General features: G+C 39.0%; 1 protein-coding gene across 3 annotated transcripts in view; it reads right to left on the bottom strand.

Annotated features, from left to right (window-relative positions):
* Nucleotides 1–1,512: 1,512 nt before the first annotated feature.
* ZC3H6 (zinc finger CCCH-type containing 6) overlaps nt 1,513–17,690 on the bottom strand; it is a 44,050-nt gene continuing 27,872 nt past the window's right edge. For all 3 annotated transcript variants that reach the window (XM_048078991.2, XM_013191123.3, XM_048078992.2), the window contains exons 3-12: nt 16,929–17,054; nt 15,094–15,349; nt 13,030–13,148; nt 10,069–10,185; nt 8,436–8,547; nt 7,720–7,829; nt 6,709–6,962; nt 5,549–6,069; nt 5,039–5,278; nt 1,513–3,935 (exon numbers count right to left, since the gene is read on the bottom strand). In XM_048078991.2, the coding sequence (XP_047934948.2) occupies nt 2,431–3,935; nt 5,039–5,278; nt 5,549–6,069; nt 6,709–6,962; nt 7,720–7,829; nt 8,436–8,547; nt 10,069–10,185; nt 13,030–13,148; nt 15,094–15,349; nt 16,929–17,054 (3,360 nt within the window). In that variant the 3' untranslated portion in view covers nt 1,513–2,430. The remainder of the gene's footprint in view (nt 3,936–5,038; nt 5,279–5,548; nt 6,070–6,708; nt 6,963–7,719; nt 7,830–8,435; nt 8,548–10,068; nt 10,186–13,029; nt 13,149–15,093; nt 15,350–16,928; nt 17,055–17,690) is intronic.

Genomic DNA, 17,690 nt, shown 5'->3' with positions numbered 1-17,690 from the left:
CCCACGGACACTTGTGCTGCCCACTGGGAACTGCTGGCCAGGCATGGCTGGACCAAGGAAGGAAGCGGTTACACGTGGAGACCACAGGCTGCAGGGACAAGCTAGCTCCTTTCAGATCACATTTCCTTCTTACCTTGTCCCCCTTCTTGCCCAAAATAAAGACCTGTGTTGTATTAAAGGTACTGAGATGGCAGTGGATCTCTAAGGTTAGAAACTAGCACTCCACACCCCCCTGCCAGAACACATTCCGTTTTCATCTGCAGCTCCAAAATGGAGCCACAACCGACCAACAGCAAGCCACCCAAGGTCCTTCAATTATCTCACCTGGTATCATTTTGTCCTTGGTCTTAGGGCTCCTTTGCCCCTTCTTTTCCCAATACTTTCAAAAAGAAAGAAAAACAAACAAACAAACAAAACCCAAGCAAACAAAAAAACAACAACATAAAAATGAGTTCAGTTTAGTGATGATATCCTCACTGCCCTACAGAAGCTGTAACCTGAGGTTACAGCTGCCCTTCCTGCAAGTATGGACTAATTACCTTCCACATCTGAACATGAAACCACACATTTGGCTTCAATACGGACTTTCAATGCTGGCTCATTTTTTAATGAAATTCTTTAACAACCAAACTTGTCATCAGATGAAGAAGCAATAAGTAATTAAGTAGGACTAGTGGATTACTCCAAAATAACGTTGACATTTTGTGTCTAGTTCTCCGTTATCTAGTTCTCAATTATTGCAAGTGCTATTTAAAATACCATTTAATTAATACAATTTATACTCTGAAAAATTGGGAAGGCAAATTGAAACCATGATTGCCTTCAGCAATGTCTCCCCTGCCATGTTTTGCACACAGAAATCAGCAGCTTCCCTGAGCTCATCCAAGCTCTGTTCAGCAATGCAAGACAGCTCCTGCCTGGATCGCTGTGTGTCTCACAGGCTCAAAAAAACAAAACCATAGAAGTTGTGATAACCATCATGCGTCCCAGTCACAAGCGTTCCCTGGGTCAACAAACAGGAAGAAAGAGGAAAAGGTCCACCAAGGAAGAGACTTAATGCAAAGAACCATTCCACATGGGCGGGAACCAGGTGGCAATTGAGCAGACCGCAAATTTTTATTTTCAGTGTAGCTAGCTAGGTATAACTACATTTCCGCTATATAAAAAACAAGCCAAAAGGTAAAACAAGAGAGGCTTTGAGGACAGTTGTGCTCTGGGCATGCAACATCTTCAGAAATTAAAGAACACGCACGACATTTTTTGTAGCGATGATGATCTTTGTAGTAATGAAACAATGACAACACAAGTGTGATCCCGGAACCACTTGGCAAGCTAACTCATTGGGACTCAACGCAAGGTCAGCTTCAAAACCCACTGCCATCTGACTGGCAAGTGGCTGAGCGGCTGAGCTAAAGGCAACTTTAATCACTTTCATCCTTCGGACACCCCCTCTGCTGTTACTCCAGCCGTCAACTAGCTGCCATCACGTCAACATCACAGTCGTTACCAGACTTTAGCTGTACCCTTTTTAATTTTTTGTTAAAAATGTCATAAAGACACAATGAATACAAGTACTGCAGTTACATCAATACAAAAAAAGCAATACAAATTAAGCAGCTGAATACAAAAATACATTGAAATACATGAACACCACAATGTAACTTATATCACTAATCAGAATTGTGTATGCGTGAAAAAATTAAATAAAAACCTTTTTTGTATTAGACAACTTAGGTATTCTCCACTTTTAACAGTAACTTTCTTCTAGTTATGTACTTCACAATTTCTTCTATATACAGCATAGAATAAAATACTTTTAAAAGATATGACATTTTTACTCCTCAATATGTGATATAGGTCTCTTTTACACTAAGAATATTGACTGCATGAATAAAAACCAATGTCTTACATCGACTGATCTGAAAAGGAGGATCAACATTTTCCTTTTAAATCATTTATGTATACTTCCGTTAGTAGGTTTGGCTTGATGCGTCAGACAATCCTTGTCAAACAGTGTCTCTCACAGTAATGTACATAATATTGCTTGTATTTATACAATCATACAAATGTGGCAATCATATCTAAATGTTGTTTATGAAAGAGACAGCTCACACATATACAGGTCTTCAGACTTTCTTAATGACTTATTTACAATGAAAGTGCTTTTATCAGCTCTAACACGATACATGTTTTTTTTTCTTCTACATGTCAATTATTAGTCTCCCTGAAATTGGAAAAAGTATTATATAGAAAATACCACAGCTTTGCAAACACTATAGCATACTGTATAACTGCATGTGGTTCTGAGATTAGCAGCTGAAAAGTGTTGATAATTATAATTTAAAAATAAATAAAGCAAAGAGGTAAACCAGTTACAAAACAGCAGAAAACTGCAATATTCACAACAGTAAAAAGACTTAAAATCAATTGCTAACAAAATGGTGAAGCAGTTGGATCGAAAGTCTTGAAAACATCTTTTAGCGACTTATCATCTGATTCCCCATTCGGATCGTTATCCTGTGTCTGAATTACCTGTCCAGGCTGTCTAACCTGCCTTGGATCGCTGTACTGCGGTCTGATTAATCCTGATAAAGCTTGGATAGGAAGATTATGCACCGCAGGTGCAGCGCTGGAGTGTTTAGCCTGAGATTTACTGGTGCTATTTGCTTTATCTGAAGTGGCTTCTGCTGATCCTTCTGTATTTTTTTCCACGTTCAAGGCAGGCTTCGGCAGTGACGCATCTTCCGAGAGACTGGGTTCATTTTTGCCAGAATTTTTCAAAATACTTTTTTTCTGGTTCTCTCCGTTCTCTCCTGAACTAGCTGGAGCCGTGTCCAACGATGATGAGCTGTGATCTCTCGGATCATACAAGCTAATACCGCTCAGTATCGAGCCCGGAGTTCCCAGCCTGACACCACTCGACGATAACTTGGGCGCGTAGGGAGGCAGAGCATCTGGGTCAGGCTTAGCAGTCGCAGCTTCTGAGGTCTGCGAGGAACTGGCAGCAGATCTGGCAAGGCGGGGGTCAAACTTGGAAGGGTGCGAATCCTTTGCAACTCCGTGATGCGAATCAGCACTAGACAGTCTGTGGAGCCTGGGATCAACGTTTTTTTGTAAGCGAGGATCTCCTAATTTGCTTGAGCTACTGGCGTGTGAATCTGCAGACTGATCCAGATAGCTGCTCCTGCCCACTAAGTTGTTCTTTGCTTTCGCAGCTAGTCTTGGGTCAGCTGGCATCGCATTTGGATGGGGATCGTTTTTCAGATTCCGCAGTTTATTAAGTCTCTGGTCAGCAATGAGTGGAGGAAGAGGTAAATTAATTGAGGAGACGGGGTCAGGCTTAGGCAAAGGTACCGGGAGCAAGTCTTCAGGTGCCCATACAATATGCTTAGCAAAGTTTGGTTTCATCAGGGTAACGTCCATTTTAATGTGGCTGAACTGCCTAAGCTGCGATCGGGGATCCCTCAATGTTACACCAGGCAAAGGTTCCAATGGTATCAGAAAAGCTCGTTCTCTCAGTTCTCTTTCTGAGTCCTCTTCATCATCATCCATCCCTTTTTGCTTGACTTTTACACCGGTGTGAGGGTGGTGTAAGTCTAGCTTTGCTCCCCCAAGAGATGAGCTGGCATGACCACCCTCATTAACCTTGTGCATCCTGGGGTCTCGTACAAGTCGGGGGTCCAAGGCTGCGGATTCTGAAGGCTTTCTGGGGGTTGACCTTGGCGAGGCCCTAAGTCTTGGGTCTGCAGCCTGAGGCCCTGCACCTTTGTCTTTTGCCAGCCTCGGATCAGTAGGAATACCAAGCATGTGCTGCTCTGTGGAATGCTGTTGCCGATTCCTGAAGTTTTCACTTTGCTTCTTCAAGGTTTTTAGTATCGATTTAACACTGCTCCCCTCTTCTTCTTCACTACTGGAGTACCAGTTGACATTGTCATCTGAGAAAAGAGGATTCAAGTAAATGATCACTGGGGAATAAAACAGTGCATTTACTCATATAAAGGGGTAACTTCTCAATAAAATAATGGAACTGAGTAATAATACTAAGGCCTGATATCAAGTCCTCACTCACTGTATTACGACCACCATAATATGACAAAAAAACAAATTAAATAAGGAACTGAAAGAAAAATAAATGTAGTTAGCTGAGATACTCCCAAATTCTGCTACATTCTCTCCACATCTCTCTCTCTTGATACTAATTTGGGAAAATAACCTACTTCCAAACAATTATTTCTACTAGTACTTGTAAAAGACAACAACATTTTAAAACTGAGTCTGAATGAAAGTGACCTTGCATTGCGGAATAGGTAAAGTAAAACAGCACCTTACAGTTGTCTTAAAAACAGATATATTACCAATGTGGAATTTGCTGCTTCATTACACAGATAACAGAAGTACTTCTAAAAGCCACAGAAAAGGGTGCAGCAGCAAGCAGGCCAAGGGACAAACGTACTCTGTGCTGCTCAAGCTGATCTGCAGATTTACTGTTCTCTATTGGCTATAGCTTACAGAAACACTCAAATTAAACACTGCAAATTTCAGATATTGCAGAGGGAAAAAAAAACTGCTCTAGAGAAACGGAATATGCAAAAAAGATCAAGAGGCACAACTGAATAAACAGAATCTAAGAGGCTCTTGCAGTATTGGCAGTTAGAAATAATAACCCTGTTTCAATCAGGGGTTTTAAGAAGCAATTGAGTTATCAGCAGGAGAACCTTTTAAAAGTGCAGACTACATCAAAAATTATCCACAGATCTACAGTTGGCCTAGATGATCTTAGACGTCTTTTCCAACCTAAATGATTCTATGATTCTATCTTTCTACTTCGAACTGAAATGCAGAAACTAAACCTATACTAAAATCCTAGAATAAGCTGGAAAGAAAAGCAAGTACCTTGATCTGAAAATATTGAGCTGGTACTTGTGCGCTCACAGTAATTATGAACGGCAATATGATGAAAAATTCAAATCAACGGATTTGTTCCAGGATAATATATGGTCAGTAGGCAAATTCTGAACATTAACAAAATTAACTTTACCTTCGTCTTTGCTCATTGCCCTCTGACCCTGGCTGCTGACAGAGTCTCCATCTCTTTGATGCTTTTGACTAAGTCTTACATAAAGGGCTTTCTGCATTGCTGGAAGAAAATCTGGTACATTAATGGATGGTTTATGGCCCATATGACTACTCATGCAGTCTGACTCGCTTCCACCTTGATGAGACTCTTGAGCCATTAGGTGAGCCTGGTGGTCTGTAAATTCTCCATGCCACGTTCCATCTGCAGTACAAAAAAAAATAAACAGTCAGCAGGTACCCCATACAAGCTTTTAGAGCAAAGGCAGTAAGACACAAAACACAATCTAGCAAAACTAGCACAACATATTACACAAATGGAAAGCATCATCTGAAAATGTGCATATGGTGAAGGCATTAAAACAGGTGTGGTTTTCTTTCCAAAACTCTTTCAGCTGCTCAGCTTTCAAGCCATGTTTTAACACTGTACAACTACAAAGCACCATATGAAACAACAATTCTTAAATGTCCTTACCACCAGAGTTATTAGCTGGCTGGAAGTTATGTACAGCTTGATGAGAATAATAATTGTCGTAGAAATCAGCTGGATTCTGAATAGGCTCGTAATTCATGTTTGGTTGCCGTTCACCAGGCATCTGCTGGTACTGTGGCCCTGGAGGACAATGATTATCTCTCGGCATATTCACCATATGTCCCTGAACTCCTGGGCCGCTGTAAGATCCACCAAGACCTGGTGGTGTCAGAGGTGGACCACCTTGCTGTCCTTGCATAGGCATACCAGACTGGTTCTGTGGTCCTAGAAAGCCTGGTGGAACACCCTGCATAGGAGGACTTTGCGGCATTCCTGGGCCTTGAGGCCCTCCACATGGATGATGTCCAGGAGAACCTGGGTGCATTGGTGGTCCATTATGTCCTTGCGACATGCCAGGTCCTGGCCCTGGACTTGAACCTGGATTATACATATGCTGAGAATGGGGATCATTTCCCTGAAACGGTGGTCTTGGTGGTGATGAGCTGTTATAAAAGGTTGGTGGCCTGTAGGCAAAAGAAAACTAATAAATCACTTGCAAAAATTTTTCACTTACAAACAGCCTACTAGCTATCTCCTCCCCATCTTCTCTCTTACGAATGCCTGTTTCATATATATTTGTTTTCAAGTTGGATAAAAATCTGAAAGCAAAATAATTTTCAAGAAGAATAACTGCGTATGTTACAAATAGCTCATAACACATTACTGAGCTTGTCTACAAGTAGAACTTTTTTTTTTTTTTAAATTAGCACATGCAAAACTGAACATTAGCTGCAACTAAGAGTTTTAAACATGTCACAGCCAACAATCTCCATTGGGAGTGTCCACTGTCTTTGGTCAGGAAAGATCTAACCATAAAAAGACTTTAGAAGGAGAATGAACTTTGCTCAGCCTGCAAATGGAGATAGACAAGACAGACACAGAGCCAAAACAAGAGCCAAAGGAGTGGCTTTCTGGAAGGTCAAGGCTCAGTAAATAATCCTTTTAAGGAAAGCATTAAATGAGTAAATAATTGATAGCCAGTATTTGACGGATCATTATCTTAACAATATACTCAGAAGCGTATACTGACAAAAACTAAGAGAATATTTTACGCATTTATGTAGCCACGTTCTAAGAACTCTAAAGAAAAATCTAAAACCTACTTTTTTCCAATTTTGTGTGCTAAATCCACAGTAGGCTTCACAACAATTTCAAAGAGAGATGGTATTTTCTTATATTCTCCTGAAGGATCTTGGTAATTTTCTATATCAGACTCAGAAAACGGATATTGCTCTGGTGGGGTTGGCAGAAGCCCAACACCTGGTGGTGGCTTAGGGAGAGGAACTATGCCACGCTTTCTGAGTTCCTCCAGTTCTTTCTCATCTTCATTTTGTGGTTCCTCTTCATTATTCAAAACCTAGAATGAAGCAATATAGCAAAGAGTCCATTATTTTTACAGTATATGCAATTCAATTTAGTCTTGCATTTTCCATTGAAATGTAATTACCTGCTGCAGTACTAGTATATATTGGCATCAAACTCAGGAAAATTAGAAATCTATTATTATTTGTTCCACAGGACACCAATTCACATCCAGGAAGAAAACTATTACTGTAGACAGCAAAGGACAATTTTACAGAGGTCCGTTTCCCTCAAAGAGAAATTTTAAATGACAGAAATGGAATGACATTCTAAAATTCATAATGCTTTTAGTGTTAAACCCACATCACTTTTCTTTTAAGACCTCTTGTATAGTAACTGGGGGGAGTTGTGAATATCCTACTTAACACAAAGGTCAGAATTTCATGAATCATTCAGAGGAGGCAACTCATTCCTTTCTCCACCCTGAGTTCAGAAGTCAGATGATATCTAACTTCAAGACAACTAAAGCTACGCTTCTTGTTATGGAGTGCATGGAGACTTCCACAGAAAGGGAGTCCAAAAGTCCATGGGCAGAATTACTAGCTGTGAAAATAAGTGAGTCAGATATGACTGAAAAATAATGGGTGGCAAGGGGAATTTGATGTATGGAACCGAGTCACAGACTTGCAGCACTGAAGAGCAACAGGGAATTTTAGCGCCATTAGAGTTTAGCACCAAAGCCCCATGGAAATTTCTAGCAGCACCCTCCATTCTTTTGGGGGAAACTCACGTTCAGACTACAAATTGCTCACCTTATCCAACAACTCTTTTGTTTCTGCAGTCAGGGGAGCATGAGAAAATTTGCACTTATCTCCTTGATAGCATTTTGCTCCTGTGTGGTAAAACTTGCAAGGGAATTCATGTAAGCAAAATGTTAAGGATTCCTAACAAAGGCTGATCGCTAGTTTGCACTGTTTGGCAAGTTTATTAAATTCAGCTGTCAGCTATCCTTCAATTTTTCCCAAATACTTTATCTTTCCACAGCAGCATCTTAACAATTTTGAAAGCTAATAATCAACTTACCTCTTAGTTTCACTTAGCGTTCTACTAATAATTACATTACCGTAGCCTGAACATTATTTCTGACTAGATACTAAAACTGTGATTAAAAAGATCAGGGTACCAGTTCCAAATACAAAAAAACAAACAAACAAACAAAGAACAAATCAGGGTTTAAAAAGTACATGGATATCAGGATTTTAAAAGGGTAAGGATAAAAGCATGTAACTTCATGTTTTTTATCTTCTAAGACATTAAACATCTTCCTAAACTAAACAAAACCAGTAATTTCATTCATATTTTCTCCTCCTACTGGAGTAGAAAAATTATCTTCCTCTAGTAAATCCATACATACTTTTGTATAGTCTCTTAAGAAAAGACATAGCCACCCTTTAAACTCATTTACATGAATTAGGAGTAAATATCAACAGTCATTTTGATTCAAGTATTTTTTTTTTTTTAAGGATATTGTGCAAGTAAATGCAGTTCTCTCCTTTGGTGCAGTAACCCTGTATGTAAAACTTGCAGATTTCCTTTTTCTTTTCTATCTCTGCATCATGATCAAATTTACACTGCTCTCCCTATAAATAAGAAAAGAGGAGAAATACATTATCAATCTGAAATGCTGAGTAATTCCACTTTACGTTTAAAGAAAAGCATACTCCTTAGCTGGATTTAAACTTTTTATCATTACTAACACAGCATTATAAGTATGTTCCTATTAATAACGGGGGGTGGGGGGGTGGGGGTGCTTGGACATAGAAAAAGAATTCCTGAATCTAGGTTCAAAAGAATATATGCAGTAGTTAAAGAAAACAAGCTGGTCTTATGGCACCAGTTCTCTTCTCTGTTTCTGCTTAGCAATTAACATTAAAAAGACATTTAAACAAATATTTAAATATTTTACTGTTTTTTTCCCCATACAAACTATTGTGCACTTAACCAGAACATTTGATTCTCTTTTAACATCATGTGGTAGAACCAAAAGAAGTCCAACAAAATATTAAACTACTCCATGTAGGAAAAATGGAGTCCAATCAACATCAAGTTGTCAACCACGTCATGCTATACATCAGGATTTAGTTGCTGGAGAAGTTATTTTTCTACTTCTTTGTAATTATTCTCAGGAAAAATACATTAAATGCTCTTTCAACTACTGGTTTTACAACTGAAGGTGGCAGCAAATCCTCATCTTACTGGAGCATAACATACTAAAATATATAAAGCCAGCAAAAAATGCATTCCTTTCAATTTGCCCCCTTGGTTTAGGCAGAAAAGCACACTAATTTTCACCCTCACTTTCACCACCTGAAAAAGAAACAGAATGTTCTATCATGAAACACACAGAGGAACTGAATATAAATGGCGCACTCACTTATTTGAGAAGGATGGAGTTTTTCTCAAATGTATTTTCTAACTGACTGAACTATTCTAACATCAAAGGATTCAACTTCACAGCAGCATTAGCTTCAAAATGAAGCAACAGCAATTTTTTAATGCAATAACAGACTGTCTTACTAGGGCTTTTGCTTGCCAGCTGACTGTTCTGAATAGTATTCTCTTCCTTCTGTTGCCTTCCACTTGCTGGCTGAATGAAGATGACTTCAGTTCTTTGGTAGGGGAACTATTACTACAACCCCACTTTTTACTTTAGAGAGAGAAATAATTCAGCATAATTAAGCAATTCCTTCAATGTTTCAAAATTCTAGTACCATAAAACAGAGAAATGATCTAATACTTTCAGAAATCTTTGCCCATCTACAGATTCCACACGTAAGATTTGTTACAGATTTACATGACACATTGTCAGTCTAAGTTTATAATACTATCACAGAGGTTTTTACTGTAAATACACTAATTAGCAAACAACCATTTTTAATAGAATTGGTTATAATCGTAGAAGTGTAACAGAGGGAATATTTTTCCACAAAATTTTCTGTTGGCATTTATCTATAAATATGTCAAACATAAGAAGTAAAAAAACTGTTTCAACCCGTAAGTTTTTCTTACATCAGCTAAGTAAAACAAAACAAAACAAAACAAAAATCTTCTCCCTTTCCTCACACCAAAGAAGTATACCGACAGACATGGTGCATATTTACCTTAATACATCTCCCTTCAAGGAAATATTTACAAATTTGTTTGCCTTTGTGTTCCACTGTATGCTGATTTATGAATTCCTGACTCATGTTAACCCATTTCTTCACTGGTTTGCCATCCTGTAAGGAAAATGAACATCCTGCTGATGCTTACTTATTAAGTGCAGCTGCAACAGTATTAGAGCATATTTAGTGCAGTAGTTACCCCAAAATGTGATTAACTACACCACGATTAGGTTCTTAATATTACACCCACAGATCAAAATAAAGGTAAACACACACACTTATACATAAGAAAACTTACACATAAGAAAACTTAGCTGCTTTAATGCTATGTTTGCTATAAATGCTATCAAATCAGAAACTTCTCACACTACAACAGATGTTCTGTCCATTCAGTGAACTTATTTACCTCTCACACTTAATTTGGAAATGCTCAAAGGCAGGGCTGGCTCACAGGCACCCAGTAAGCCCGCTCCCACCTCCCTGATTGAGGGCACCTCTGCACATAGGCTTTGGTAACCACCCCATGACGTGCCACCACCTCTGCAAGCCTTAATGTAAAATAACATTCAGTTGCAAAAGAGACCAAACAAAGCATTTCCTAGTTTTTCCTTGAACTATGCAGTGCTAGCAGCTTGTTGGCCACCAGGAGTCAGCCTTTAATCCTCATCAGTCAGCTTGCTAAGCACACTGATTAACGGCTGGCATTTTCACCCTACAGAGAGAGATGAGAAAGACAACACCCTGTTCCAGCACCAGGTACCCTGGCCAGAATGCCTCCCTCAGGGTCCACTTTTTTGTGCTGTTCTCTACCCAAACTGCACTGCACTTTGTGACTGAGCTGCTTCCCCGTGTGATGAGTGGGGAGACTTGAGGCACGTGGGTAGGAATGGCGATTCACCAGTGCTTCTGGGAAGACAGCAGCAGAGGGGACTGAGCAGCAGCGCTGGTGGTGCATGAGCTCTTGCTGCTGAGAAAATCCCGAACCATCAACCACCTCATCTTTGCATTTCCTTCACAAATCTACTTATCACCCCATGTTACCACCATGCGTGGTGTTCAGTTCAAACAAATTTATTTTCTGTTTTTACAATTTTAAAAAATTTCTACGTGAATATAGTAGTAATGCCTGTAACAGAGTCAGAAGCTGAACAATCATCCAGATATCCAGGCTACCACCTCAGCTACAAAGCTATATTTAGTCTAACCTTCCCCTCTACCTGCTTCTCACGCGATTTTTGTGCCTTATTTGCAATGATAGGTGGTCGCCTACTGATCTGCCAATAGAAGGAAGTTAAGCTTTTCCAACTTCTGATTTCCACAGAAATGAACAGGGATCTGACTGCTGAGTAGGAACGTCTGAAATGGAATGGATGTGGTTCTTCACGGCAATCAAACTGAAAACATGAGCATCAGCACACCCTGTGTCTGCACTCAGTTTGCTTGGCAAATTAAGCAATGTCACAAAACATTAACACTAAGAATGATTAGCAGATTTTATTGACGTTGTGAAGCAATGTCTTGAACATTGCTTCGAGCTAGGAACACCACTCCTGGATCAGTGGAGATCCCATCTCTACTCGGAACACATTAAATCCAGAGAAATCTCAGCTGCCCCAAACGAAGAAGTTCTGAATCCAGTACTTGATCCTCTTCAAGATTAATTCAAATACCAAACGAAAACAATGCCCCAAGCCTTTCTGAGAGCACTGAAAGCCAGTTACCATCCCACACCTCAAAGCACTTGAAACAACAGCTCGAGGAAGGTTGAAATGCTCCAGTTGTGTCACTGAGAGTCCCAGGGACGCAGCTGCGTGGCAGAAGAATCTCATCAGTCACCCCACCACACAATTCGGCATCTGTGTGGCAGAATTCATAATTTCGCTGCAGCCAGGAGCCCAGCTTTTTGTTCACTGTCTCCTAGCCCTGCTGGGGCCTGCCTGCAGCTGCCTCCTCGTCTCCACCCTTCCCCACAGCTTGGAGACAGAGCTGGATGACAGGGCATGTTTGGCAGCACCAGGAAGGAGGAGTCCTACGAACAAGCATCGTCCTAACAGATCAAACGGCTGCCCTTCACCCTACCACATAAAGGGCAGGGAAAGGAAAATCTGATCTGGACCACCCAGGAGCCCCCGAGAGCTGGGCCATCTGCAGAGCACAGAGATAAATTACCATGGCTGAACTACTTATTACTGCATCAGCTAGAAGCCAGCCACGTGCATTCTTCAGTGCAGGAGGGAGGAGAGCCGCAGATATTTTACGGAGATAGATAAACTACCATTGCCTCAGAATCTGATCTCAATGTGCTGTATACATTTAAATGTGATTTTGCTTAAACGATGTTTTCAGCCATAGATGGATTTGATCCTTTAATCAGTAATTTTGTATTTTTTTTTTCATTTAGATAGTTGAAGATTGGTGTGACAAATTTATTAATACCGTGGCAATATCAAACACCAAGTTTTCTCTAATTCCTATAACAATAATTGGTAATTCCTGTAATAAATAATTACTAAACGAAAACCAAGGTCATATATATTTCCATTTCCACCATCATAGCTCTGGAAAGAAGCAGAATCCTTCACGATTCAGAAGAAAATTAGCAAAACATGTGAAGGCTGCCAGTTTCTCCACTGAAAAAACTGAGGTGAATTGGTAGTAGCAAAATGTCATCTTTTAGAAACAGTTAACATGGAAGCTCATACGCCGTTCAAAATCAAAGCTCATAAACCACTTCTGTTAGTTTTTCTTATTTCCAAGAAAAACAAGAAAACAACCTGTTAGTTTAAGTTATCAACTGTACTTTGTACATCAAGTGCAGGAAAATTCTAGTAAGGGAACTGACTTTTATAGAGAAGAGAACAAAAAGTGAAAAAACATGTACTTTTAGTCTTCCGTTAAAACAAGATGTCCAGTCATTTGAAACAACTGCATTAGAAATTCAACTTTAATTCCACATACCTCATGGAAGCCATCAGATCCTTTATTGCCTCTTCCCCTTCCACGATCCTTACGCTTCAATTTCTTCTGCATTCCACGCCCTCGACCAACATTGTAATTATTACCTCTTTGAGAAATACCTGAAAAACAGCAATGACCTTTTTAAATGACCTCAGAAAGTACAGACAGTTACCTAGCGACAACAAATGCAGACAAATATAAAGCTAACTATCTATCTTTTTGCAGTCTGAATTCCCAAATACTGTCTCGAATCATGACTTGGCAAGTAGAACTACACCAACCAGTTATAATTCTATGCAACTGCCTGCTCTTTGAAAAGCTCTTCAAATCAATAGCAGACTGATAAACTGAATATAAAATTAATCTCATTCAAAAAAGCTTCTCACAATTAGAAGTACAAACACGTGACTTCTAACTAGCCCAAACACTTAAAATATTTGTGTGCTATTTGGGCGCTTTCTGAACTCAGAACTAACCAGCACAGTTGGCACCCAGGTGCACACATATGCATCACAACATCCAAGAAACTAGAGATCATAACCTAAGGAATATAACAGAACAACTTTGAATGCAATAATATTTAATGACAACTGCTTAGAAGCCTCAAGGCAGTACTTTTATAGCTATGAGCATGTCAGCAGTCATAGCCTCAACTAAAAACATGGAGACAGAGTATCCATCTGCTTTCTCATTAACTTAAAACCAAAGAAAAACAAAGCTCTGCAGACATCATCACATCTGCTTCAGGTGGCAGCCACCCCACAACAGCAAGGCTGATTCCAGGTGACTTGCAGACAGAGATCTTGAAGCAGCATTACCAAACAGCACATGAAAAACACTTTTGTCTCAGCCAAGTAGAGTCTAACAATCTTTTGCCAATTTATTTTGTTCTGAACCAAAATAGAACACAAAAGATCACCCCAGTAGTAAATGAAAGAAAGCTTACTAGCTTTATGTAACACCTCATTTTCTTGAGAACTAGTCAGATAGTCATGTCATACAATACCTTGCTCAAATTTTGTGTGGCAGACAAACCTTTAGCCACATTTAAAGGGAGACAATTTTGCAAACTGACTGAATCAACAGTTTCTGAAATATGAACTTTGATGCCAACCTTTTATCTCATAGAAAAAGCAAAGAGAATAAGTGAAGTATTTCTAGATGACAGATCAGGATACCTCTAAAAACAGTATGCACTGTCTCCCTTGTCTAACCTTCCACACCCTAAGACAACAGGTAGTAATATAAGAAGATGGGGGAAGTCAGAAGTCCCTTCGTAATACAGAAACCAGAGATGTAAGCTGGCTTAATGAGTTGCACTGCCATGTTAAGGAAATGATCAGACACCAAATGAAAGGTGCAAGCAAGAATGCTTGCATAACTAAGTTTATGTAACTAGGGCATGAAAAAAGGGCAGCAGGACTCTTTCAGAACACTTTTTCATCAAAATTTGTATCAGTCCAGCTTTGAATGAAAGAAAAGTTGTGAAAAGAAAAACAAAAGGATCTTAGCATACTTACAGGGCAAGCTGATAAATGTATTCAGGCACCTATCAAAATTTCTAAGTACTTTACATAATTTTATATACATGTATACACACGCATACACACAAACACATGGCCTAAACTGGGTATTGGAATTCACCTAATACATACTCCTTCCCCTCCCCTGCATCAAGTCCCATTTCAGACTTCCATGAAATGCCCCAGAAAGCCACTTTACAGCCCTATGATTCCTTAGTAGTTACATAATCAAGAGCTTGGTGGTTTTTTTTTGTTTGTTTGGTTTTTTTTTTGGGGGGGGGTAAGGTTTTATTTATTTATTTACTACATATATAATACCCAACATTTGATCTTTTCATCAATAAATGCAACAATGCAACCATATGATATTCTTCCTTACCAATAAACAGCGTACCATTACGGATGAGAGGCTGCTACCTCACAAGAAAGCCACTGCTTGCAGCTCTCTTCATTCAGCTCTAAACACAAACATCCTGAAATGGTGCATGATACAACTGCTACTGTCATCCATTACTACAGCTAACAATTCAAATTATCTTACCTTTCTGGATCCCTTTCATCCCCTGTTTTTTCACTGGTTCTTTCGGAAATGGAGGTCCTAAATCACTACTGGAGGTCTCTTTAGCTTGCCTGTATTGTTTAAGCTGATCGGCAAAATCTTCATCTTTTTCTTCCTCGTTATAATTACCAAAGTTTTCATCACTGTAATGACTATAGTCATCATACTCCTTACTTTTTACATTTTTTTTATGTTGCATTTTCTGTGAACTCATGTAATTTCCTGATAGGTGTCCATGCTGTATGAAAGGGATTGTATTGTTTAGAAGCAACTCAATATTTCAAACACCACCCCTCCAAACTGCTCTACAAAACCAATTGTTTTTAGTCTTATTGTCATGCTGTCTACAGATCTGCATAAACAAGCATTAATAATAAACAATAAAAGTCAGTTATTCAGTAGAAATTAATACGTTTGACTCTGAGTGCATCAAAGTAGGGAAAAAAAAAGATTGTTTTTTTTTTTTTAAACAAAAGAACAGCATCAGGATTTATACTCCAGAAAGCTTCTTAGAGAGGCTGACAAAGAATTTTAATGTATGCAGTCCTAAGCATTCTAAGTACTACTTCTAGTCTGTAAAGATTTTCTTCTAAAAACAAACAGCATTAGTAAAAAATAAATTACTGATTAGAAGGTGTTCAAATCCCATAAATATATATTCAGATCCTTCACAGTTGAGCTTAGATCACATATATAAGAATGCATAGTGGCATTCCTATGTTTAGATAATTACTTTAACTATGTTACAATAGGCAATGCAGTACACAAACAATTTTAAATATAAGACTTTCACACTTAGTTGGAAGACTTTGTACTGATACTGCATGTCAACAAGATTCTTTAATGCTTGTTTTGCTGAAATTTGAGAAGTTACTGGACATTTGTCAAGAAGCAAAGCTGATTAACTTGTGGAGTCTGCAACTGAGCTGCTTCTTGAAACTCAGGCTACTTCGGTGTACAGTGTTCAACAGTTTGAAGAGTATACATTCTGGGAAAGTCAGCAGGACTGAAACAAGAATCCTATGTTTACATTAATAACAGAGTTCTCTCTTAGTAACAGCAGGCAGAATTAAAATTTAACTTGTTATATCCAATTTCTGAAAGGTTAATTAGAACTATGATTAAAATGAAATCTTTCCCTCATGATCTCCATATCCTGATAATCTTGGACACAGATGATGCAATCTGCCCTGTCTCTGACAGTCAGGATAAAATATTTCTTTTGACCCCTCCTAAGCCAGCACTGTCCCTTCTCCAGTTTCTGCAGACAAGATCTTCAGTTCACTAACAAATCAGGCTGGCTTAGAGGTTTCTGGAATGGTTTCAGGATAAAAGGAAAGTCTCCTCTTCTCCAAAGTAATACAGTTCCAACAAGCCTCTAACTACTCTATCTCACCTTTAGAGAATGGCATTCTATTTCACCCAGTGGTCTCAGGAGGGCTATTGAGCTGCACAGACTGAGAAAAACCAGGACAAATTGAGCTATCAGAAAGCAGCAGCAACTCTAGATATTTACAGGTGACTTTTCAAGAGCTGTTTCCTTAGTACTGTCTAAATCCGAGGTAGGCAATAGTAAAGACATCTTAATAATCACCTGATAGAAGAAAAATAGCATAAATCTTGTTTACAACACCTACACTCATGCTACAGATAACACTTTACATTTGGAAATCTGCCCAAAGGAGATGAGAACTATACGTACTTCCTGAAATCTGTGAGAACAGGCTCTGTGATCAAGTCAACCTTCGAAAAACACAACATTTTTAAAATTGCACCCAAATAAATACATGGGAAATCAAGTTTAAAAAAATTACTACCTGACTGAATGAAGAATCATAATCTCTGTATGAAGAACTGCTACTCTTTTTATGTGATCTTTCTGTACGTTCAATATCAGAGTCATGGCTGTAGTCTGAACTGTCATCACTGGAAGGGGAGTTATGCTGGAGAAAAAAAGAAACAGAAGAAAATAGCTCTCTAAAATGCTGTTACATAATTTACTATGTAACTGGTTTGCTGCATGTGAACTTAAACAGACCCCTAGCCCAAAATATGGCAGTATTTTCTTAACTCTAACAAACATCCACCTCTGGGGGGAGACCAAAGAAACCACAGTTTGACGACCCACTCTCTTTATCAGAGAAAGAGATTTGATCCAATGAGGCTTTTGAATGAAAACCTTGAGGGTTATCTGGTTACTCTAGGTTCTATCAGTTTCTCAAGGGTTTCTCTCTCTGAGACCTACTTCTTTGCAACATAGCAGAGATGCTGCTAGAAGGCTAAAAAATCTGGGAGCCATCTAGAAACTTGCATATGACTATAGAATAGATTGGCATCCCGTCATTTTCTGCTGGGAGAAAACTCAACATTACTCCATTACAAGTGCATTTAGATGTATTGGTTTGTAGAAGATTTAGAGGGGAAACTAGCTGCATAAAAATCAATTGTAATTCTTCTTCTCCCCTTCTCAAAACCATACCATAACACTATAGTTCCGTGATTTGTAGAAAATGGCAATCAAGTTTAATTTATTAGGTGAAGATTTTGTGAATCTCTTGCATTTACTTAAGAGTCAACTA

This window comes from Anser cygnoides, chromosome 3, assembly GCF_040182565.1.
Source record: "Anser cygnoides isolate HZ-2024a breed goose chromosome 3, Taihu_goose_T2T_genome, whole genome shotgun sequence".
NCBI classification, from domain to species: Eukaryota; Metazoa; Chordata; class Aves; order Anseriformes; family Anatidae; genus Anser; species Anser cygnoides.
The sequence above is the reverse complement of the archived record's forward strand: the minus strand, read 5'-3'. Positions and strand labels throughout refer to the sequence as shown.